The sequence below is a fragment of the Diadema setosum genome, chromosome 5 (genome assembly GCF_964275005.1).
Source record: "Diadema setosum chromosome 5, eeDiaSeto1, whole genome shotgun sequence".
NCBI classification, from domain to species: Eukaryota; Metazoa; Echinodermata; class Echinoidea; order Diadematoida; family Diadematidae; genus Diadema; species Diadema setosum.
Window position 1 is genome coordinate 35749391 of NC_092689.1, and position 26877 is coordinate 35776267.

General features: G+C 39.1%; 1 protein-coding gene across 1 annotated transcript in view; it reads left to right on the top strand.

Annotated features, from left to right (window-relative positions):
- LOC140228879 (uncharacterized) overlaps nt 1-26455 on the top strand; it is a 54256-nt gene extending 27801 nt beyond the window's left edge. Inside the window, exons 3-4 of the mRNA XM_072309148.1 lie at nt 25492-25852; nt 26438-26455. Coding sequence (XP_072165249.1) covers nt 25492-25852; nt 26438-26455 — 379 coding nt within the window. The remainder of the gene's footprint in view (nt 1-25491; nt 25853-26437) is intronic.
- The last annotated feature ends 422 nt before the right edge of the window (nt 26456-26877 follow it).

Sequence of the window (26877 nt, forward strand, 5' to 3'; positions counted from 1 at the left end):
GTATACTATAGCGTATGCCTTTAATACATTAAAACGACTTGGGTACGAGTCCGAGTGAATTCAGCTGACCAACACTAAGTTTTCTTACCGTTCCTTCTTGTAGAATGCAGAACACTCGGTTCTTTGGATAGGATTAAAAAAATAAATAAATAAAGGTCCCATGTGTGAGAAGATCACAATTTAACAACGTACACTTCACTTCGCTCCTCGTTTATGACAGAAGGGGGAGGGGCAAACCTTGTGAATTGCCCCCCCCCCCCCCCCCCCGGGAGAATAAGTTCGAAGTTTGCCCTACGTTGCTGGCAATAGGCAACAAACTATTCACGTTGTGCCATAATGATGAGAAGAATTGAATCGAGCTTAAATACCATGTAATTTGAATCGAGTAAAACCAATTATTGTGTCGGTGTTTGAGAGTGGAGGGAGGGACAAATCAACTTCACTTGCTTAATACTTTGTCAAAAGGATGAGGCTTTCCAAATGTGATTCATTCCCACGTTTAATGATCGTCAAGGGCGAACGCGCGATGTAGGATATCGGCCAATTACGACAAACGTTTTACTGACTTGATACAAAATTCTGACGAACAGCTATGTGGTTAATCTCGTTCCCTTCGGATTATTGAATAGTGCGACAGATTAGAACTGTATATGAATTTAAACGGTGCAAGCACCTGTTATCTGACAACGTACAGGTCACGGAGGGACATAAAAAACAACAACAGGAATACACATATACAGGCACACATACAGACACACACACACACAAACACACACACACGCACACGCACACGCACACGCACACACACCCACACGCACATTAATTCACGACAGGTTCAGTATTAATAGCTTTTCACGGTTCCGTCATGAAAACAATGTCTTGGGAAAACTTACCTCGAGCGTATGAAACGCAAGGAAAAACAAAGAAAAGAAAAATGACAGAATCAGTTCAAATTAATCAGAATACCCAAAATGATAGACATAAATAAATCAGGAAACAGTGTCTCAGGAAAACTCATCTCGAGAGTATTAAACACAAAAAAGAACGAAAAGAAAATGACAGATTCAACTCAAATTAACCACTATACCATTAATGGTAGACATAAATCGGCAGGCAAAATTAAGAATACAACAATCATACAAAGAAGTATGCGTGCCCTGCACAACAGTATATTCACGTTGTTTCCGGCAGCGGATTTAGGAAGTCAAGGACGACTAACCACTGTCAATTCTGATACTAGAATGACATAATTGAGTGGAAGGAATCATGAAACACATTACGAGGGAGGAACAGCCCTTTTTAAACCGTCACTTTTTGTTTCAGGTGATCAAAATGTGAATTTCTACGACATCTCAGAGTGGTTATCATTCAAAAACTGTATTATATTCTATCCGAGTCTGAACAAATGTCATCTTCATTTAACCTATAAAAGAGACAACTTTGTTTTGAAAACGAAAGAAGACGCATTTAAGGGACATGAATATTGATGAAACCTAGTCATTTCATATGAGAGGTATGGTACCGGGCAATGGATACATTCTTAATATCTGCATATTTTTGCGCACACAAGCAGAATTGTATTTCTCTTTAGTACGACAAAATTTGGAAATTAGATAAAACCAACTCATCTAAACTGTTGTTAACTATCACCATATTAAATCAACACCAAAGTATCTGTCACATTTTAAGACAAAGATGGATGAGAATCAATGTATGATTGCTGAACCGGATAATTACGGATACCTCTGGACCTAGGTTTGTAATTAGTATATACATCCACGCACGCACAAAGCCACGCGAACACACGCAAACGCTTTTTAACGATATCTTTTATTCGAATTTCGTTTGACAGCATATTAAACGAATACAAACAAACAATCATTTTATGCAGATTCATACAAACAAACAAAGTGACTTCGTACAAAAACTACAAATTAGGCCTATGCATGCAACAGTCTCACAATACAAAACCAGACATAAGTCTTAAAATACGAAGTTACCTTGATCAACTTGATCAAACTCATTAACATCTCCTTAATCGTACTCACACGTGCGCGCACACACGCGCACACATACAGTGCACATACACTATTTCATCCAACCAAATCACTCGCCATGACATACACATTTCCTGAGTATACCGCCCAAACTAGTTTCAAGGCCAAAGAAAACGTGCTATGCGTTTCTGCTACACGTTTAACATATTCATACAATGCCGTGCTACCCCAAGAATATTCCACATCCGGACAACACTTCTCTTGACGTCCGTACCCTTGAAATTATGCCTCGAGTGTCTGCTTCTCTCAAAGTGTCCGTTCAATGACTGTCATCACGGCCATCATATCACTAGTTTGAAATACCATAATTGGCCAATTAGTAGCCTGAACGCAGCTGACGTTCTAATCTCAAGTTTAAAGGCCGTATATCCCTTTTTCAAACGTCACAGAATTTTTGCACGGTTGAAGAATAATGTCTCCCGACACTGTGTATGAAATCTTGCGGTAATACATCTCGGAGTTTTTGTTTTGTCTTTTTTTTTTCAAAGACATGAAAACTTACCCCAATGCACTTGAAAATACGCTCCCCTTTGAACTGAAATAACTGTTGGATTTTCTCTTTCGGGGTCCGAATGTATTCACTGGAAATCTGCAATATTGTTTCCTCTCCATCATAAAGACATTTCCAGATTTACTGTTCTGATGAAAGGTCTGAATTACCCATACCTCTATAATGTAGGAATTAAAAGGAATCTTATTTAGTCTACAATCAGTGCAATTTAAGTATCGAACCATCGTTGTATATTGCACAGAATGATATTTTTAAAACGCCCCTTCCCAACGGTACATGATAAACAGGCACACAGTTCGCAGCTTTTGTAGCCAACAATTTAGACTTGAGGTATTTCACCTCATACACGACTGATCGCCACATGGCGGTTGATGTCCTCTCAACATTTTATGTTGCTTTTGTGAAAAACTTGTGACTGTTCATTCAATGTGGTGGCGCTTGGTCGTGTGTGAACGTGTTCGTTCCGCCAAAAGAGTGATGCATTGAGCGGTTTCTGAACGCATGGCGGTGATATATGATTGTATGCTGATCATCAATCACGTGTGTAAACGGTGGCCAAGTAGCCAAACAGAACGTGACCAGAGTTAGTTATCACGAGTCAAAGGTGATCAGCATTTCGATATAATGATGCATGATAGTGAAACCACGATTTCGTCACAGTCACAACGTCAGAACCGTGCGCACGCGGCCCAACCTGCTTGCCGCCATTACAATCGAATGCGCTAAGGCTCCGTGACATGATTCTAGCTAGCTACTATAGTAATCCAATACATTAGAGACTACCAGAGTAAACAGTCAGTACAACTGTCAGGACTTCTGCTCGTTGTCAGGATCGTTGCAGTTACACTTTCTCAATAGTTAGTTCTTTAAACGCTTACAAGACCCGTCCAATGATTCCAAGTCGCGTAATGGAAGCAAAAGGCAAAGACTTCCAGGTTTCCTTAAAGCGTTACATCAAAATAGCGCTTCTTTACAAGGTGCCTCTCCCAAGCATTAAATTATTCACGTGTCTTCCGGAAAGTGGAGGGTAAATACAAGTTCCATTTGCAAACAACCCATAAACAAGGGCGACCCAGTTTCCTGTACATTGCCATCATGGCAGGGTGACTACCATTATCCCCTATGGAGTCATCATTTTATGGGTATTCTCGGCTAACACAGAAGAACAGGGCGCTGTTAATTCAATTCCGTGTCTCTGTGGTGTTGTGTTTTTTTTTCACTTCTCGAGAAGAGGGTGAGTGTGGAGAGCATGAGAGAAATAGAGGAAGAATTTCAGAATCGTGTATTTTCGTAAGATGATTGACAGATTCAATCGCATTCACGTTGAGGACACCCCTCCCGATACCCCAACCCCGGCACGAGAAAGATTTGACATATAGGCGTTCATCATGCCCAGGGTCTTGTTAAACAAGTTCGCAGAGTTTAAATCTTTAATCACTGCATAACGTTTCAGTCTCTCTCCCACATCTTCGTCCTTTCTGTTTGTCTGTCTGTCTGTCTGTTTGTCGCTCTTTCTCTCTTCCAGTCTTAGTAAAACTTCAGCATGCACCCGGACACAAGATCCAAGGCAAAAGGAGGAGAGATGGGGGGGGGGGGGGGGAGGGGGAGGTCATTACATGCTGTGTGAATGATACCGTGAATGTGAACGTCACCGGTATTCGAACAGAAAAATACCCCGTATCCGCCAGACAAATTGAATTATCCGGCTGAACATAAATTGGGTAATTCATGGGAGGCCGCAGAGGTGGTATGAACATGAACCAATGAATCGACGGGAATATACGAAGATTTGTCCGCGATTTATTCCACGTACATTTGTGACTATCATGGCACAACATGCAAACGAATTGATATTGTTAATTAGGCAACCGTACAGTAATCAGCGTAATTCATCTCACTCAAATAAGCAATTTATTTATGAATTACATTTCTCTGATTCTTTAAACCAGCCCCCCCCCCCCATAACGGTGAAAACATGATTCCGAAAGGTCATCATTTCTTTATGACGAATTAAGCGCAGTTATCTACTTTTAATTTTTTTAAAGGATTTGTTAAGTAATGTTGTTGAATGATATCTACAGATACATTTTCCCCGGGAAATGTGGTGAAATTGCAAATCGTTTACTTGCATTAAATTCTAATATTCTTAATATTTAAGTCTGAGTCACGGCACTTTTTCTTCCCCAAAAAGAAAAAAAAAAGGAGTGGTTATTTTAAAGCTAATCACCACTTTCTCTTTCCTCATTATATCTCACATTATTAGAATTACAATCATTTAGGAGAAGACAATGCTGTATGTATAGGTGACCTCACACACACACACACACACACACACACACACACACACACACATATATATATATATATATATATATATATATATATATATATATATATGTATTCATATCATGCGTTTGTATGTGAATATATGTGTTCATGGAAATTTGTACACATTTTGTGTACAACCAACCCTCAATATAAACGAGGGGCGACACTTCATTTCGCCAGTGACATTTTCAACGCCTCTGCCCAAACGCGAAAAAGCTGTGCAATGGCATTATTATTATTAGCAACGACCTTGACTTTCTAGGCACATAGTATATATTACATACCTCCTCTGTTTTCTCCCCTTCTACATACCTCCATCAAATTAGGATACCTGAGTAACTTCGATAAAGGAGCTCAACTCATGAGATTTTTTTTCTTCGTCGTGAGATGTGTTGTATAAAAATAGCCACAAAAGCGGTCTTCCTATAGGAAGGAGCAAATCGGAATGCATTTGGTGAACAATGTGCTGAAGAAAATGATGTGTGACGAAATCTTCCCTGTCTCTATTAAATTAAAATTATATGCGAAGTGGGGGAATCCTCAAATAACCTGCTTTTTGTCTAAGCCGATCAGGCATAATTATTGGATGATACTTGTGAGTTTGTGAGATTCATCTTCATGATTATATAAGCACTTTGGGCACTGTCTGTTTGGATATAGTACAACAGTTAGACAATATATCTGTAAAAATTGTCTCATATAACAATCGTAACGCCAAAAAGAAAAATGTCTGAGAGGCATAGAATCATCTCACAGAGGAATAGTCGTTGAATAATTTGTCAGGACTCCGTCTAACCCCATCCTAGTGATTGTCTATATTAGGTAATTATCCGAGGAGAATGATAATAATAATGACAATAATAATAATAATAATAATGATAATAATAATAATGATATTAATAATAATAATAATAATAATAATAATAACAATAATAATAATAATAATAATAATAATAATAACAATAATAATAATAGTAATAATAATAATAATAATAATAATAATAATAATAATAATAATAATAATAATAATGATATACAATGCATTTATTAGGCGCTTAATACGGAATACGGACACAAGGTATGATAATTTTATTGAGCATGCATGTGATCACTATTGTCTCTGTTCATTGTTTGATACTGTTTCAAGCTTCTCCTATAGGCTTCCATACGTCCGTAAAATGAAATGAATCACCATCTGGTCGATGGTACACTATACTGCGGTCAGTGCAAGAGAGAAAAAAACGAGCATCAACAGTCGAGGTGCATAATGATAAATTATGTCCTTTGTACAGTTCGAAATCATAGCAAAACCAATGACGGACACATACCATTGAGGAAAAAAAATACATATGGACGACACTTCATGGGAAGTTATAAAAATACAGGCCGCCAGTGTCACGAAAACATACAAATAATCAACAATCAGACATCATCTATACACGACAAATCGTGTTTAAAGGGTCATTACAGACAATTTATATGATTTCACGTCATGCAGTGCATAAATCGATAGTGCCATGCATAGATAGGTGGAATTTATTGTGGTCCTTGAGCAGATGAATCAATACTCTGAAAAACCCAAAATATATTACACAGAACTAGGATGATAGCAAAGCAGGCTCATTATATTCCGGTAATGTAGGTATATCATTCCATTACAATTGCCACTTGGATATTAACAGGGATCACTGGTATAGAATTGATGGTATCTTCTTTTGTTCCGCTTCCTTGAGAACCAAATCATGCATTCTTATGTGACGCTGCTATCTCATTATCCATGTTCCTTGCGATTTGTAAACATTCTCATATCTCATCCCAATCACTATAAATTCTGAAACTCAGTACCCAGTAATACCAATATGTAGATAGTTCAAATGCAAAAGTCTATATAAAATCATCTGGAAAATATAATGTCCTTTAAACATTGCAGTCTGAACGACTACGTAACATATAAATGGAAACACTCCTCAAAAAAAAAATAAATAAATACCAAGGAAAATAGGTAAACATAAGCAGATTCATAACAACACTATACAGTACGAGACTGGCAAATAATATTCTTTGCTTCAACTCGCTTGATTATAACGGATGGATTAAGATATACGTTTCTCACTCTGCTCTCTTACAAATCTCATCTACCTTTTACTCTTTCCTCTCTATCTTTCACTATCTCTACCTCTCTATTATGTATATCTATCTATCTATCTATCTATTTATCTATCTATATATCTATCGCGGTTGCTCTACATTCTTGTATGGCAATGAGAGATCCATCTATCTATCTATCGATCGATCTATCCATCTATATATCTTTCTTTCTATCTTTCTTTCTCTTTGTACCCTTTCTCGCGTCAGTATACATAGGCCTACCCATTTATTGATTCGTCTTCAAAATACAGTACTTGTGCTTGTGTTGGGGAAGGACACTCGATCACTCGTGGCGACGAACATATCTAATTGACCGTGATTGTCCTTTGAGAGAAAGAATGAAGGAAAGAAAATATTTCATTGTCTACCCTCTCCTTCTCTCGCTCTCTCTCACACACATTCACTGTCTCCCTCCCTCCCTCCCTCTCTCTTTCTCTCTTAAATACTCCCCCACCTTTTTTCCCCTCCCTTTCCTTCTCTCGACAGATGCCAAACGCCACAGCTAAGATCAGCACCTACTGAGAAATTTGTTTAGGGTACAAAATTTCATTTTCCTGTATCAAAACGTTGACTCTCATTTTTTTGTGTGGTCATTTTGTCTCTATCTTTTCTTTCTATTTGAGAACAACTTACATTTTGCGCAATAAGACATTTTCTCTGATCATGGTTTTAAGTGAATCCTGTGTACCATAATTATTGTTGATCCTGACAGCAGGATTGTGTCACTGAGCACGTAGTGAAATCAAACAGAAAAAATAATACTATAGCAGAAAATTCAGGAATAATACGGTGTTCAGCGTTAAGGAAATTGACTGACAACTTGTGCACATACCGCTTGTAATACTACTTCTTTGGTAAACTCCATCAAAATTGCTTTCGCCCAGTCGGACCGCAAGTATGTTGCTGTTCAGTTATCATTCACATCAAGCCCTGAGCTAGAAAACTTTCCAACAGAAAATGACCATTAATTTCACCGGGACATCAAGTTTGGGCTTGGGGTGAGCAAAAGAAGAAGGCAAATGAGGTTTCAAGTAATGTGGTAATCATGATTATCATTTGATAAAGTGTCTGTAGCACTGCAGTGAAATGTTTTAATATGTGGAAAAAAGATGCCGACTTTTCATCTCACTTAGATGTTGAGCCCTTACACATCTAACTTCAAGAAAATAATGAAAATGAATGGTACTTTCATTACTTAGCAGCCAAATTCATATCTCGCAATTGTTCCCTAAAGTAGTAATGCCATGTTTTTAGTGCCTGCGGTGGAATAAAGGAAACCACAAAAAACGCACACAGACATATAAAAAGAAATCTACAAATGACAGACTTTCAGGGGGTTGGGAATTCTCAGCTTATTGTGCAACATTGTGCCGTATTGACGTAACGTCATTATGGATTGCGTAGTTCGCCCAACCTTGGCTGATGGCGGTCGCTTTGTGTAGGCCGTCTTTGACTATAGAGTCAATAATATTGCTGGTGCTTTCCTTCCTAATTGTGTATATGACTGCTCAATGCCATACCGGTTATAGACGCAGTGTCATTTCTATCTCCCCTCCCTCCCCCCCCCCCTTTCTCCAGCACTAGACGTAGAGAATTTGCGTAGACCAAGCGCATCGCCAGTTAAAGCACAGATGAAATAGGTTTTGACTATCGGTCGCTGAATGGCGGAGAAAGAATGAAAGCAAATCATAAGGTACTGACAATCTTAGAGCTAAGTGCACTTTTGTGTCCTTTTTTTCCCTTTCTTCCTCTTGCAAAAACATATTACGGATTTTGCATGCATTCTGTTCGTTACAGGTCAGCATTGACGAGTATGTGGAGAAAGCGTTTCTCCCTTGACCGTACTCCATTTTCGGTGCCATTGTTGGGCGTGCCATTATCAGGGATAACTGGAGGTGGGAGGGGGTGGTGTCCAAAATAAGATATTGGTATTGCTCTTTTTGTTTTCTAGAAGGAGATCCTTCCCATTAGTGTATACTGCATTTGTTCGAGCCTGGGATGTATGTCGAATTCTTTCGATTATGTCGTGTCTTACGTGGGTCGTGCATCGGTTCTCCTTGTTAGAATGTGTTGTTGTTGTCCTGCATGTATTTTTAGTAACGGGAGAATTTATCCCGAGGATTTGGTTCCGATCTGCACAGCAGAACGGTTTGCTGTTTTCACTGATAACATCGGTTGTAGGAATATACTTTAGTTCATTTTATCATCAACGAAGAAAAATTTTCTTCAGCAAATAAGAAACACGCATTGCATCCAGTCAAACGGTTAACGAATAAAACAGTGAAGAAATACAATAATTTTTCATCGTTTTAAAGTGGATGATTTTCAATGTTTTTCTGAAATGAGAAGAACGCTTGGATGTAATGAAAACATCAATATTTTGACAAAAGTAAGCAAAGAATGCTACCAATCGGGGAAAATGAAGCATAACTACACATCAGCGGTATACTTAATGACAGCGAAAAGAACACGTATACACATTTCTCTTTTTCCCCCTAATTTCTCATTATCATTCTTCTTTCTAATTGTTCTCATTATCTTACATACTCATAAATTCTGGTCTTAGGAGCACACAAAACACAGTGAAATAGAAGAAATTCACCATTCAAACCATTTTCTTTTCAATTTATATTCTTTCGTCCGGTGGCATTTTTCCATCATCTGTTTTCCTTCTTTTTCGCCAAACAACGAATGAAACGAAAGTGCGAATATTAAGAAGAGGAGATACTAATCGATAAAGGGATGGTCAATAGAATGTAAAATTGATCATTACCATTCTATTTGTGACATCGATATAATCATAAGATTGTGTAGTCGTATACTCATGCCATGTGTGTTAGAGTATGTGGTTTTAGACGGTGTGTAGGCGTATTTTGAGTTGAGAATCTTTACCACAATGCAAAAACGAACTCGCTTGGGAAGTGCAAATAGTACAAGATACCTGAAAAACATAAAGAAGAAATGTGTGCATGAGGTAATGTATGGATGGGTACTGGACTAGAACTTATTGACGATTATGTTGAACCGAGATCTTTCCTATTGGTACTCTGGAAGCAGCGGTGCAAGAAATATTGAAACGAATAAAGACCTGATAAAATGAATTTTCCATTTCGATATTAAACTAACTTTGGTGAGCTTTCAGACTTATTGACAGCGTTAATGGTGCAGTGAAGCCTGTTCATACAGCAAGCTGATAGAGAGCCAACAATAGTAAAGGGCTCTGAACTAAAATGTCTGCAATTAAAGAAGACCCCACAAAAACAAACAAATAACTACGTACCTAGATATTGATCGTATATATTACTCTGTTGGCGCCATAACACACATACATACATACACCACACACACACACACACCCTCACACATACAAACACACAGACACGTACACACACAAATATAATAAAATCATCCACGTGATTACAAAAATAAATCACCTAATTAAAAGAGCGTTTATTTGTCTCTCCCAACTACAGATATTGCACACAAAGATAAAAGAAAAGTGCATAATGCCTCATGCTTCTTTTCCCCCACATTACCGAGTAAAAGTACCGTTCAAAAGCGCTGTCCCACTGCATAGCCAAGTCACCCATCATAGACACAGTGAAATCAGTGTTCTCAGAATCAAACATCACAATAAGTAAGTTGTGGAATTTGGGTCGCAACCGTTTGGTTAATTTTGACACACACCTCGACCATTCTGGCTTTTGTTGACAGAGTCAATTGGACTACATGGTGTGGAGTTTTGCTCTGAAAGGGATTTCCTTTTTTTTCTCTCGATGATTTATGCATATTCGCGCAAATTGAACTTACCTCTAGGCATTAAAGTTGATGTTGATAAAGGTCGTCTTAACACACCAATGTTACACTAGACGCTCTTCCCTTCCCACTAACCTTCACCACCCCAACCCCACCCCCTTTGCATAAATACACCTGCAGTTTAATACACATTACACAGACAAGACTCACAATACTTAATTATGGACGCAACACTGTCTGGTAAGCAAGAATATGTAGCACATAGCTCGTCAACGAGTGCTCGGGAACAGAGCGATGGAAGTCGGGCGGAAATCATGTTATTATTATTTTCATCGTTAATTACAAGTTGCATCTCTATGGAGATTCGCTACCGTAGGCTTTTTTGAAGGACTTCTCTTGAAGGCCAAAGTGCACTGCATTGATCTTCTCAGTCATTGAGTTGTTGTATTTTGTATAGAGTATGCCCTACATGCAAATTTTTCGATTAGAGTGGATATTTTACAACACAGATTCTAAGGAAAAAAAAACCATCTTGCAAATTGTATACGTTTTTCACCCCTGCAAAATGCTGGAAATAGGGTGGATGTATTGAACACTCTGCTCGAGTCTCTATATTTGGAATTTCGTCACACAACATTGACAAAATCAGTATAAATTATTTCAGGCGTAGGTGTATACCGTGCGGATAGGAAAAATGCATGCTTTATAAAAATCATATCAATGGGTTTACTGAGAATATCATCCAAGTGAAACGATGCCCATGATGTTAATGTGTTGGTTTTCTTTGTGTCCCTCGCTGTTGCTTCTTATATTCTACCAGAATGGATTTCCCGGGTAGTGCTCTTCCCTTAAAGGGGCATTCCAGACGATTTTCATAATTTCACATCATGTAGTACATAAATCGACAGCTCCATGTATATAATTCTGGAATTTATTGTGGTCTTTGAGCAGAGAAACCAATACTCTGAAAAATCTTAAACAAATTACATTGAACAGTGTTGATGACATAGGAGCCTCACGTATTTCAGAAATGTAGCAGTGTAATTCCGTTACAATACCGCTTGATTAACAAGTTCACCTGTGTAGAATGTATGTATACCTTCTTCTTAATTGTTCTGTTTCCGTGAGCCCCAACTCATGCACTCTTATGGTGAGGCTGCCATGTCATCATCCTTGTTCATTGCAATTTGTCATAAATTTTGAATACATTCCTATTTCTCAACCCAATCACTATAAATTCTGAAACTCTGTACTCAGTATAAGTAATTTATCGTTGTTCAAATGTAAAAATCTCAAAATCCTGCGGAGGTCTCCTTTAAGACTGAAATACTTGAGATATGTTTTTATCTTCTTGTACAACTTCTTCGCCTCTGTTTATCCATTGACTAATAAACTCGTAACACGACAACCTATAGTAAGTGTTGGTCCTTTTCAAATTCTATGGAGATTTCAGAATAAATATGAAACTGGCAAACATTTTACTAAAATCGAAGTGCTCTAGATGACTTTTCGCTGCTGCTAACAACTCGTTAACACCACCACCATCACCACCACCACCACCACCACCATGCACCACCATCATCACCACCACCACCATTACCACCACCACCATCACCACCATGCACCACCATCATCATCACCACCAACACCACCACCACCACCACCACCAACAACAACAACAACATCATCATCAACAACAACAACATAATCAGCAGCAACAACAACAAACTAACAAACAACAATCCATTGTAGTAGTTCATATACCTCCTCCGAGAATTAAGAAAGTTGGTCTCTTTTCTGTCTTTTTTTTAAAGATTTGTATGTGTTCTTATCACTTATTATCAAATTTGTTCCATGAAAAATGAACAAACAATCAAACAGTGAACATAACCACAATTCTATATAGCTGCAATGTGCAGATCAAAATCAGTAACCATGGTTACCCAACCTCATCGTTCTCCAAAATGGCGCCCTGAATTCAAGAGAAGAAGATACATGTACTGCATTCATTCAGAGATCAGTTTAATGAACAGGTTTTTTTTTTTTCTCCCCATCCCTTCCAGTTCTATAGCCATCCATACCATCATTCATCTTGAGGTAACAACCTCAAGAAAAACAAAAAAAAAAACAACTTTTTTTTTCTTGGTCAAATCACTCAATTCCCAGACTTTCTTTCGTTAACTCATTCAGACCCACAGCGCTATAGCATTAGTTCTGATGATGAGTAATGTTGATGAGACTTGATGAATTGCAATCTTTTTTTATCCCCCAGTGTGGTTTTAAAAAAGTCAGATCAGATCTTCCACTCCATGTACTTTAATGGTGTGCTGTCTTTCTCTTCTTTTCGTGATTCTTTTTTTTTAATTTCCTGTATTTCCTACCTCAGTGGTTACGTTGCCGAGTTTCTGATTTTATACCGAGTGAACTGATCCCCGTTTACTTGAATCATACGTTGTGGCAAGAACTTGATAAATAAACACGTCTCTCCAGCCCCCATTTTTGCGAAAAGTATCCTGAACTATTCTAAAATCTTATTCTTAATTTCCACGCAGCTGCGGGCCAGACGAGCGTTAAGATATTTATCCGAAAGTGAGGTTTTTTCCTTTGAAAAGAAATACAGTATATTCAGCAAGTAATCATCTACGATTATGAATTCTCCAGATATTACAACTACAATGTATTTGATCTCTAGAATGATTCCATGTTGTGTATGGTTCTTCTTGCTATGTTTTCAACACGACATTAAATCATATTAAAGTGACGGGTTGTCTGCGGCAGCCGTTTCTCCTTTCGGCAAACTTGGAGAATTTGCTCTAATTTGAAGACAATAGTCCTTAGAATTAATGTGACCTTCCATTGCTCACGTAATAGTGGGATTTGATGAATACGCCTACGAAGATGGGCAGAAATCCAGCAAATAAGAAATATATTAGACATGATTAGACATGATGGAGATAGAATAAATAGTTAATGTCTGGGTACGTGTGTCTGGGTATGTGTTTACTAGTATTTATTTCATTTTATTTTCATTTCATTTCCGACAAATGTATACAATAAAAATGACATTTACATTAAGAAAATGAGTACAATGTGACTTTTGCACATCCCAATGAAATTAATGCAGATCATTTTTTTTCTTTCACAATAAGACAAAACATACATGTAGTTTAAAGAAATACATGGCAAACTGTAACTGAATCGTATCAATGAGCAAGAAAAAGATGTCGGAAATGGACGAAACTGCTAAAAGGCCTAGAATGCAGTCCCCTCGTGAGTAGACGATAGTAGTAATAGTCAAACGAAACAATAAGACGTATTTCGAGGGAAACAGAGGGAACATAAAACAAATCATACACACACAGACGCACGCACAGACAGAAACAAAGCAGCTCTCTTACATTATATTCGTTGAAAGAATAAACAGGAGGTCAAAGGACAGAAAAGGAGAGGAAGAGGAGGACAGGGATATGCAGAGATACCGATGAATGACAATACTTCATGAATGTGCTTGATTCGACGCGTTATTTTTTTTTGTTTGTTTTTGGATGTATTCGTTTGTATATTACGGAAAAGAGTGAGAGAAATATAGAGAAAGAGAGACAGGTGGTGGTATAGATCCGAGCTCGGTGTATAATACGTGAGGTATATTATAATGATATTTTATGCGCGTGGACTCGACTTCAATTAAACAGCGATGGCTATCTTGAAACGTTGAAACGATTAGTAATGGAAATTGGATGAGGATGCTTAGAGACAGGAGCTTCAGCCAGACTAAGTAACGCACAGACAATAACAAAGGGACAGAAAGGGAGAGATAGATAGATAAATAGATAGAAACATAGATGGATAGATAGATATATAGAAAGGTAGGTATAATAGATAGATAGATAGATAGATAGATGGATAGATAGATATATAGCTGGATAGATAGATAGATTAATAGATAGATAAATGGATAGATAGATAGGTATAATAGATAGATAGATAGATAGATAGATAGATAGATAGATAGATAGATAGATAGATATTGATAGATAGATAGATGGCTAGATAGATAGGTATAATTAATAGATAGATAGATAGATAGATGGATAGATAGATAGATAGATAAATAAATAAATAGATAGATAGATGGATAGATAGAGAGGAGGGACGGAAATCGTGGGTGAAGTGAATGATGAAAGGGAACGAGGTTGCCGTAGGTTGAATAATACGAGGGTCAAATCTATGAAAATAACTAAGAATAATGCGATTAAAAAACACCACCACTGTTGTTCTCAACTGATTATCCCAATTGCCTTGTTTATTGTGGCTGTTGTATAACTGGTCGAAATTAGACTCTCTCTCCGATGATTATAAATAGCGGTTTTTCGCCCAAGCCACCGTGTCGACCTGTGTAATATTTCTCCCCGAGGAAAAGCTTCCGCGCGCCAAAATTGATTATCCTCGCAGCCCACGAATATGACGCCCATAGTAGACAGTCATTATGAAACTTCCAACGATATTGCTGAGACGCAATATGACCTCCATTCTGTAGACGACTATATCCCGTTTCTGTATGTTGTTTTGTTTTGTTTTGTTTTGTGTTTTTTTTTCTCTCCCTCTCACTGCTTGAGTGAGGAAGAGCGGAGAAGAAAAAGACAATGGTATAAAAAGACAATAACAACCACAACCGTGCATAATTTGTCGGTGTCAGTGACAATGTGCATCAAATTTACTGCGCGCACATTACGAATCCTGTCGATTTGCCAACTTGCAATACGGCTTCCTGGAATGCCTATACAAATTATAAGTCTAAAGTCCACATTGTGTTCTCCTGATCTTTCGCCTTCGTAAAAATCATTACCGACACCGCTTAAAACCCTTCACCACAACCACGTGAAGAAAACTATTATCATCGCACGATTATTTTCAGTCTTTCCTATTTGGTCATACTCACGGTATTGAAATGTAAATACATATGAACTAAATACAAACAAAACATACCCTACATTAAGAGCCTCTAGTTCATATTTTTTTCATACCGAGGTAACAGGAATAACACTATTTTCTGAGGGGCGTGGTCCTCAGAAAAGAAACAACCCAACGCTTAACCCGTTGAGGACGGTTTGATTTTGCTACAACACGCATTTCTCATAGACTCTTGCCCGAGTATACTCGGGACTCGTCCTCGTGAGCGAGAGAATTATTATGCATGTATAATCTTATATCATATAAACAGACAGACAGACAGACAGAGTGAGACGAAGAAAGAGCTTTAAGAGGGAGAGGGATTCTGAAAGATATTGTAAGTAGCTGTTCGTTGGTCCGGCAGTCGATTAGTTGAGGAGAGTATAAGTGACGTTATGATGGCAATGTTTCCGAGTCGGACGCATTAAAAATCGCTTGTCCAGGCACTCAGCGCATCCGTTTGACATTTCTGTGCCTAATTCTCCACAGGCCCGCCTGTCAAAAGTGATAACGCGTCACACGGCCGGCATCAAATATGAATGCAATTCATCAAAATATAAAACTTCAATATTATTGGTGCTGTCTGCCTCCCCATACCTCAAGAGAGGTTCTTTCATCGTTTTTTTTTTTTTTTTCATTCTGTTATTTCGCAGGGGAAGCCAAGTCATGCGTACACATCACTTATGTTGTGCTCGCGGTCCGTGAAGGAGCAGGCATAAAATAAGTCCCTTGCCATTACGCGAGCACGTCAAGCGTGCCTTGATAGCCCGGCGCATAAGGAAGGCAAGGCGGGGAGGGGGGCCGTGCTCACTCGTCCCGCCGTCATTCTACCATTCTTAATTACCCGACACGCTCCATTGCCACTGAGTATCATCAAACGAACCTTCGCCTTGCAACCTGCAAGGTGACACGAACCGTCTCGCGGTCGTTACATCTCTCCTCGTGAGGTAGACAAGTCATTCCACGGGGAGCATGTTTCCTTGAAAGTGTTTCAGCTCCACACAATCCCACCGTTAATAATAATTTCTCGTAAATCAAATAATTATTGCAAAAGCCAACGGGCCGAATGACTTCAATGTCACCCCCACGAGCTGTTTGTGCGCTATTTGATTTATTTATTGTTATAACAAATACAATTTACTAAGTAATGGATTAGAGTGAGAACATTTTGATGTTTGTATGACAGGCAAGTTCCGGGCAAAATACCTGGTATTTTGGCTGTTGATACCATTTATGACAAAGTGCAAAGTGTAATAAAACAATACGGCGCTGGGGGAAAGGCAATTGTAGCATTGTCTCATTCGTCGTGTCCGCACTGCATGCATTTCCTTCCAGCAATATATTGAAGAAATTTGTATATATATCACATCCAATTCATTTTTCAGGATACGCTTTATTTACTCGCAACAGGACATGTCAGGTTTCACTTAAACTAGTGACATATAGGAGGTCACCCACAGATGCCTGCCGTGTATCGAACCCTGTAGTGATAGCTATCGTAGAGGGCGTTCCCTGCTTTTCCTGGTTGTGGAAGCCTTCCAATGATTTCAGTCATTCGTTTTTGCTAGACGTTTCACCCCCCCCCCCCGAAAAAAAAAAAAAATGACTAGAAAAAAATAAATTGTATAAGAAAAGAGAGAAATGTTCTCCAAAATTGCGATCCACTCTAAATTTACGCTCACGCCAGAATTTATCACTCTGGACACGGTAGGTTGAATGAACCACGTCCGTCCTTAGAGATTCCGGGTGACGCTGATGTACCAAGCGCAAATTGAACATGGCATGTTCAGCAAGTACATATATAACTATGTAGCAGCTCCTTTTTCTTTCAGTCATTGTGTTTCACCGTTCCGGGAAAGGGGGGGGGGGGGGGATAAAGTGATGATTCCGCATGCTTTTCCATCACAATTGACGATAAGGATTACCTACAGAAGTCACCCTGAACAGATCAAAAGGTTAATTCACCCAAGTTTGATTTTGCGATCTTAAATCCGATGTTGTTGTCTGCACTAGCAATAGTCGCCTATGGGGGACAAATCAACCGGTAATTTTTTCTTGGAATATATCTCAATGTTTACGATACGCATTCTGAGCTGAGAACATGTAAAGTGTGAAAGAAATGCACGACAGAAGATCATTAGAATCCTGCCATTTCTGAGAGGTGACAATCATCAACAAAACAACAGCAGCAAATGCAACAACACGATGAAATTCAGCTCTAAATTCGGCGCAGTGGAGGATTATTCATGATGACGCCTGTGTGATCGCCTAACCATTTTACGCAGTATCTTTAAACCCCCCCCCCCCCGTATCCCCCTCTCTCTCCCGCCGCTGGCTATGTCAATGATTATTCAAAGAATTAAAGATCTAAATCTTTGTCGACTTCGCTGGGTATACCTGTTGCAAAACAACCTGATCCAAAGAGTTCATCATATACCCGCTCATAGTCCCTTGTACTGAGAACGGTGTTCGATTACCTTCTGTCTTTGGCGAATGTTTGTCCGCAGCAAACATCAGCTCTCCGCGTTACGCGCTATCCCGCCGGTGATACATCTGGGGTAACCCAATAAAGATTGTAAAAATATGCCAGATTCGGTCTCTAACTTATGCTGATTGTCCGTATTGATTGAATTCAGCTTAAATAGAAACGGGAAGAACCCCAAAGGAATAGAGTTAACCATGGCCATGAATCTTCCCGCCTCCCCCCCCCCCCCAGATGGTTTATATTTCACGCGTTAAGTTTTATTTCATTGTCTGCATGGTCTGTGCAGAGTACTTGATTACGAAAGGATCACAGCTTAGTATCACACGTATGCACGTATGACGTATGCATGTGCACTCAATTTCACCGTGATTATATCCATGATGACTATTTTTGTCGAAGAAAAAAAAAAACATAAACAAACAAACAAAGAAACTAGCCAACCCAGGGAGATGTTTACTTCCCGCCGAACACGTAAATGTCAGGTTGAATTTCGAAGAGGAGCAAACTTATCACAATTTGATTGCAGAGCCAGCATTTTACATATCTCAGATGATAGAAGCGAAAAAACAAGTGAATATCGACGACAAGTCTCAAAGACAGATGTTATCGGTGTTGAAAGTGTCTCTACCTCTAAAAGAGCCTCCGAGTTGGTCGAACTTTGCATCTGATGTGTTAAAAACAAACAATTTGGTAGTTTAACAGACACAGAGACAGACAGACACATATTCAAAAAGGAAAAGGGAGAGGAGTCGAAGAAGAATCAGAAGGAGGAGGAGGAGTAAGAAGAGGAGGAGGAAGAGGAAGAGTAGAAGAGGAGAAATAGAAGAAAGATAGATGATGAAATGTGGAGATTTACAACATACTGTGAAACGTGATAAGACTAGCGTGCATATAAAGTGTATAGGAGATATTGGAAGGGCCGCGAGAACTGGACGATCAGGTTTTTCCGAGTATATATATCTGCGGCTATGCCCGTTGATGCGGAGTTGTTTTCGTTTTCCCCACAGTGAGCAGAGCGGATGATAACGGTGACGTAGATATTTCATTACGCTCTTGATCACCCACCGTCTTCATCTTCAAAGTTTTATAGTGCTCCCTCTCCCCCCCCCCCTCCTTCCCTCCCTCCCTCTCTTCCCTTCCTATCTCGCTCTTTTTCTCTACCTCCTATGCATTAATGCATTAATTTCTTCTATCCCTGTCTTCTTCCCTCGCCTCATAATTTCTAGAGAACGCAAGCTCGTGGCCACTATTCGCGGTGGTCATGACACCCGTCAGACTTGCTCTATACGTAACTCTTTAAAAAAGGTTTATCATATCTCTTTTTCTGTTACTATCTACATCTTCTCTCTCCTCCATCCCCCTCCCTTTCCCCATGTCTTAGTGGTTTGATGAATTTTTTTTACAACATTAATCCTTTTTTTAAATACATTTAACCTACAGGCTCAATGCACATTTCAACGTTATCGGATTAAAGAAAATGTATACAGTTGAATAAACATACTTGAGTTTTATTTGTGTCTTAATTATTTGCATTTCAGCAATAGACCGCAGATAATTTTCAAATTCTTCTTTGTGCAAGTTAAAAATAAAAGCATATAATGAAAGCAGTTTCAATAAAACCTGAATTTGTTCCTTCATTAAATTGAACTTGACTTTACCGTAAATTCTCGCCAAGACGTTTGGAAAAAAAGAAAAAAACAACAACTAATTCAAATCTGATTTTATTTCAAATGGCACGTTTTTGTTGATACAAGTCCAAGGGAAAATTTACAATGCATTACAAATTTGCTCACGTTTATAGTGTCATAGTTCTAACAAATCTAACATGAAGAGTCTTTTTTTCCAAACTCGCTCTACACGAGGTAACATTGTCATATATCTCTTGCATTGTATCTATGTTAGTCACCACAAGAATATGAATAATGATTACATTAGATGGTACATGAAAAGCTTCTTATAGAGTGGAATAGTAATATGCTAGAGGCTACAGAAACTGCAACAGAATAGTGTCATTAGCTGCTCCTTAACGGCTGATTGAAATAAAGGTAAGAAAACCACCACGTACAGATATAGGCTGTTTGGAAATCACGAAACGCTTCGTAATATATATACATATATATATATATATATATATATATATATATATATATATATATATATATATATATATGTGTGTGTGTGTGTGTGTGTGTGTGTGTGTGTGTGTGTGTGTGTTTCTGTTTTCATTCACTAACTTTAAAGAGAGAAGAGTTTATTGGGACATGCATCCTTTAATCAATTTCCAATTGAATATCAACTACATGTTCCCATTTCTTACAGCGATTTCCGGCGTGTTTCGTGTTTCGTGCTTTCCTCTAAATTTGTCCCTGCATTCATCTTTTTTTTTTTCGTCCAATTTCCATCTCCGCTTTTATATCTGTCCTGTTCTCTGTTTTGGTCACTATACTCCAGTAGGATCATGTGATGCAATCCCTCGCCTTCCAACTTACTTAGTAGTCTCTCCGTGGTTTTTTGTGAACCAAACTTTACACCAAGTCCTTTTTTTACCACCATCCTCACCTCCACGTATGCTCCCCCTTTCCCTGCCTCCTTCTCTCCCTCCTTCGCCCCTATCTTTCTTTCTCTGTATGATCTATACCCATTTCTCCATCTATATCTCTCTTGCCCGTGTTTTTCAGTCCCTGATATGCTTACGTCTAATACCCTTCTCCCTCGCCTCTTCATGGCCCGGGGACGCGACATGTGTAGGGCTGTTCAGCGTGTTGCCAGCTTCACCAGAGAGCGGATATACGACGTTATCTGGTTCAGTCGTCTGCGAATATGAATTATGATGACTAGCCGGCTCAAATTGGCGAGATAAGATGCTTTCAACACCGGAGCCGCGAGGCAGACATACTAGGGGTATAGTATGATCAAGAGGGAATGATGTATGGCAAAGAAAAACACGCACACACTCGCCGAACATTTATCTTCCATATTAATCAGGAGCTGGATAACGCTGAATGACAATTTGACATTGTTATCTGAATGAATGCAATGCAAATAAGATAGATTTACGATCGCTCAAGAAAAAATGTGTGGCTTTTTCTTTTCTTAATACATGAATGAGTGCTGTTTAAAAAAGGAGTGAAATTGCACCTCTAGCCAAAATTTGTTGCAGAATACAGGAATAGTAATATTGATACTAGATGAGATACACTTCATACAGATAAATTTACTGTCCCGCAAATTAGTGTATTTCTTGCGTACCATAACATTTCAAATCAGGTGATACGTGCAATGGATTAACACCTATCAGAATGTATTGTAAGAATGGTGAAATATCATGTGGTTTCGAAGTGATAACGACATCATCATTGTTATTATTGTCATTTTCATTCGTAGCGTTATCATTATTGTCATTGTTTTCGGGAGGAGTATCAATACTTTTTATTACCATTATCACTGTCGTCATTATGAATATCAATTATTTTAGTTGTTAGCATTAACATTTAGTTGCATCACAAAGTTAGACAGTCAGTTTACATATCAAGGCTACAGCGGAAGATGGCGGCCTACTTCCTTTTTGAGTTTATCGCCGACATGGGCTTGATATAGGTCAAGCTGGTAATATTTAGGCCGGAACCACATCCTCAAGGATGCCGCCCTTACTCATTAGTGACCAACTGCGCCGCGGTTCCCGGATAGATATTGGCTTGTTGGTCCGGCAGATTTAGCCACGCAGTGGAACCTGTGATTAGGCTGAGACCCTGAGAGTTACCGCACCACGGAAGAGAATTTTGAAATGATGTCCATGTTTTCATGCTGCCATCACGATGCCCTTATTACGCTGTGAGCACGTCTCGTAAACTCATACATTCGGGTCGTTTTTTGCTGCACATGAAATGGTGCTAACAGACCATGATATTTTACAACCCCTTATACACGGTTCAATAAGGCAAACTGTGCATGTTTCAGTACACTCAATGGAGCATATGATAACTGAACTTGCGTAACACTTTTTTTTTTTTTTTTTTTGCTAGTTGATTCTTTACGGTCACAGAATTGATAGCATGTTCAAAGAAACTAGGCTTATCTTGAAGCATACCCTCCTTTCTCTCTTGGTACTAAGATGTGTCAAAGACAAAACTGAATAGACAGAAATCTTGCACCTCAATAAGTACGTTGTCAAAAAAGGTGCTCCTCCCCCCCCCCCCTCCCCCATTAAAAGGGGGGGGGGCTATGGAAACAGAGGAGAAGAGGAACATGCCCACTAAAGTTTGAGCGAAAACAGTCTGCATCACAGAAATAGTCTTGAAATATCAGTTATCATCATAAGGGGCCATCGACACCGACAAACAATCAGAAACAAGACCAAACTCTGACCTTTACCTGGAAGGTCAAAATGGCCCATGCTTCTCACTGCGTCATTCTCGTAACCTTGATTTCGAGTCGCCTTCGAAGAACAAGACCAAAGGATGAAGTTCCTCGCGAATGATTCTGGGTTCCCATCGACGTGCGATCTGCTTCGCATTTCACAATTGACCATTAGTAGGTGATAGTATAGAATTTTTTGTGTATGTCTATCACAATTTGGGCCACTTTTGAAATCGTGGTCCATATCGTGGAGTAGCCGCGGTAATGTTAGCAGATATCGAAGTCAGTGGTGGCAAATCGCATTGGTCGTTGACAATTTTGAACCGTCCAAAACTTGACTATACGATCAACGACTCACTTCAAGATCTGAAAAAAAATCACCACGACTACCCAACGATTATATTCACGATTCCGAAAGTGGCACAAGATATGATAGCCACACGGAAATGTTCTATGATCAGCTACCAATGGCCGATTCGTGGCTTGCCTACCATTACACAGGGGCATAACTACCGCTGCCAGAAGACTCGCACCAGTGACCTCGTGCCTGTGAGTTCATGGTTATAACCACTGGACCAAAACTGCTCCTTAATGACACTTTTTATATGCATGCATAGTCAATGTCAATTTCCATGGTCATTGCCACTTCTTGTGTCCCAGTTTTATTAAACTTCTCAGGTTGTTGCTGCTGTTGTTTTTGTAGTGACACGAAGAATCATACGATGTCGTCCATGCGTAGAGTTCAATATCATTGCAGCACTTCTCTTCAACTGTTATGTGGGTGTTTTGCCATTGACTTCACGCTTGCTTGGTAATAACATTCCTTGGTGACTATGTTTCTTCTCTCTGTATATCTCGCTCTCTCTTAATCTTGACACATCAGTGATGGGCAGATCAATAATTGAAGAGTCCCCCTCCGACAGGTGCTACACACACTTCATGTTACACATTTGCGCATGAGCTAGTGGGCGTTCAGATCTAACATTCTTTTTTTATGTTTTAGGCTTCTTCAATTTGCATAGATATTACATCCTTAGGTCACAATCGCTGTTGTCAAAAGTATTGAAGTTGATAACTCATCCCTTTCTCTTTTTTTTTCCATCGAGAATGAGTGCATTTCCTCATGAATTTTAGGAGGGAATAAAATGCCTTTATGCGGTAAGAGATAGGAGAAGTTTCTCGGGTAAGAGAGACGGCAGGAAATTTATATCAGAATTACGTGACTAAAGAGCCATACTTACGTTCTCTCAAAGCAGGTATAATGGAGTGACTATTGATCAGCTGAGCAGTCATGATTTGTGAATATTTTCTCGTTTGTTTTATTTTGTCTGCTTTGCAAGGTTTTTCTCTCCTTTTTTGATGGGTGCTTGCTTAGTTTGCCATTGCATCGTTGGTTTTTGTTTCTGTTTCTGTTTCTGTTTTCGTCGGGAAGTTTGTTGTTTATTTGTCTCGGGTTTTTTTTTTTTCTTCGTGAACTTGTTTACGCCTCTTCTGACTCACACGCGGAGGTAAATTTTCTTGTCAAACAGTGATGATGTGGCGCGTCTTATGCCCGTAGTGTTGGTTCGGTGCCTGGAGATAAATATACGGACCAATCAGAGTGCAATAGTAACGATGACTTGAGAATGGATGACGAAGAAACTCCACTTTTGTTTATTTACTGTTACTGATGTTGTTCTTGTTGTTTCTAACACCCGCCTCCCCACTTTATTCATTAATTAGCATAAATTTTGATGTACCAAACTCAGTTACCGCGCCTGGCGTCATCCCAGCAGCTCGATTTGCGATGACTGTTAGCTTTAAAGGAATGATATAGATTTGGTTGAGATGGGGCTTCAGGTTTTAACTTTTCACGAGGTAATTAGAGACCACTTATATGAAATATGAAAGAGCATAATATAATTCTAATAGGAATTCAAACATTATTTGATAAAAATTGGGTTTGAAATAGCTGAGATATCCAAAAACAAAGTAAAACAAAGTGGTCCTAATAAATGGTGGGACCTACCTTTTATTAGAACCTCTTTGTGTCTGGATATCTCAGCCATTTCCAAACTAACTCTGATCAAGTAAACTTTGAATTCCTCTTAGAATTGTATACTCCTTTACATTTCGTATAAGTAGTTTCTCATTATCTTGTAAAAGGTTAAAATCTGAATCCTCATCTCAACCAAAACTATACCATCCCTTTAAGGCGTAAAATTCTTTTTTTAACCCACTACATCGGGTTATATGAAAACATTAAATATTAGGATCGCACAGATTGTTTAATTTCAAACTGAGGTTGAGAGATGTTTGAAGGTCGATCAGAAATCTTGTGCGTCACATGTTATACAGCGTTGTTCTACTTCCCTCTCTGTGGGTCTGTGTGTCTGTGTATCTGTGTGTTTGTCTGTCTGTCTGTCTTCCTCTCTCTGTCATATGTTACATTTGTAGTATACTCTGCGGGTCTGGCTTTTGATGTTAATGGATGACAAGACTTGGTGTGAAATTTACACGGCTCTGCGTCTTCGAAAAAAAAAAAATCTAATATTCCTAGTCGTAAGGGAACTTTCCATCATATGCTCAAGCAGTCATCACGGCAAGGGTTTACATTTTAACCGGAGCTGAATGTTGACATTTCATATTTTCCCCCGCAGGTGGTTTCTGTGTAGAAAGCACAAGGAGAGAGAGAAGAAAAAAAATCGGCTCTTCTGAAGCGTAAATTTGTTTGGCCCTAGGTTACAGGCGCTATAATGTCATTTTAACTCTTACACGACTATTTGCGATAATGCATTTGATGGTACGTTTTATGAAAATTGTAAGGCAAAGTAAAACTTCGCTCAAAATAAAAAGCACACACACATTCTGCATAGCTCGTATGTAATATACGTATACCTCAATTTCTCGTCTCTCATCAGGTTGTACCTTCACCTCCAGTCGATTGAGGATCTGCCTTCGAAGGGACAGCGCGAAAATGTCTCCTACGACCCCGTGGTCGCGTCCTGCCTTCTTCCCGACTGCAAACACATGCACAAGTCGAAAGCCGCCAAGCCCTCGCTCAATCCCGTCTTCGACGACACGGTCGTCTTCCCGCTCGACCGGACGAAGAGCGCCGAGAACGTGGCCGTCCGGATCTCCGTCTACGAGTCGGACGACCTGTGCAACAACGGGGCCTGCACCACAAGTGCCATCGGACACGTCCTCCTGCCCGTGGTCGACTGCCTGACGCCGAACGACAACGCCAGGGAGTTCAGGAGGAGAGTCGGAAGGAGATCGACGGTAGGCAGAGATGTTTCGATGATGATACGACTACCTCTACTTTACTGGTTGTTATTATTATTATGATGATGATGAAAACATAATGATGACAATAAAAATCAGGATATTTATCAATAATCAAATCAGTCTGGAAAATCAAGCGGTTACCGGTAATCAATTGCAATCAGATACTTTGACAGATCAAAGTTTATTTTTCAGGTAAAAGGCGTACAGGAGACCCTGTAACAAAGTCATGTCCGGAGCAATTATTTCTGAACGTAGGCGTTTAACGGAATGGGACTCTCTTATGGTCCGTGTGTGTGAAAGGGTTTCTGGCAATATCGTGGATATGATAATAAAAATGCTGAAAAAAGTCAGGCACACTTGGCTGATGATACCACAGCCATTAAAACGCTTCATTACCCGGACTCACGCAGCTGTTAGCGATGTTATGTAACATCCGGATTATTGTATCTGCGTCCAAAACCTTTTGCATGTCGAACGTGGATGTCTTCCCAATAGGCGTTGGGATAGTGAATCTGATGGCCATTGCCTCGCTGAGATACTATTTTACATACCCAATGAACAACTTCTCGTCATTTCCAGTTCAGCCCATGCAAGTGATGAGGTGAAGGTGGGATAAAACACTGCATCCATTGCGCGGTTTTTTTTTTTTTTTTTTTTTTTTTTCCTTCAGTGAGCAGCAGGAACAAAGCATTAGCATTCTTCGGTTTCTTATCAGCAGTAGATATGAACAGATCGCGATCCTCATGAAAATGAATAAAATTATGATTTATTTAACATAGATAAATAAAACGGGAAGGTTATTCATCATGTGCCATGAAAGGCAGGAGGGGGGTTGGAATGGAAATAAAGAAGAAAGAAAAACTGAGAGAGTTGGCAGAACAGAAAGGGTATGTGTAAAAAAAAAAGGACAACAAAACATATCTTCAAATCTTTACCTTTGACCTGGGGAAGGGTTCTCACTAGCAGTACTAACATGGAGCATATGTGTGGTAGATCTGAAAGATATTCTGTTTGATCTT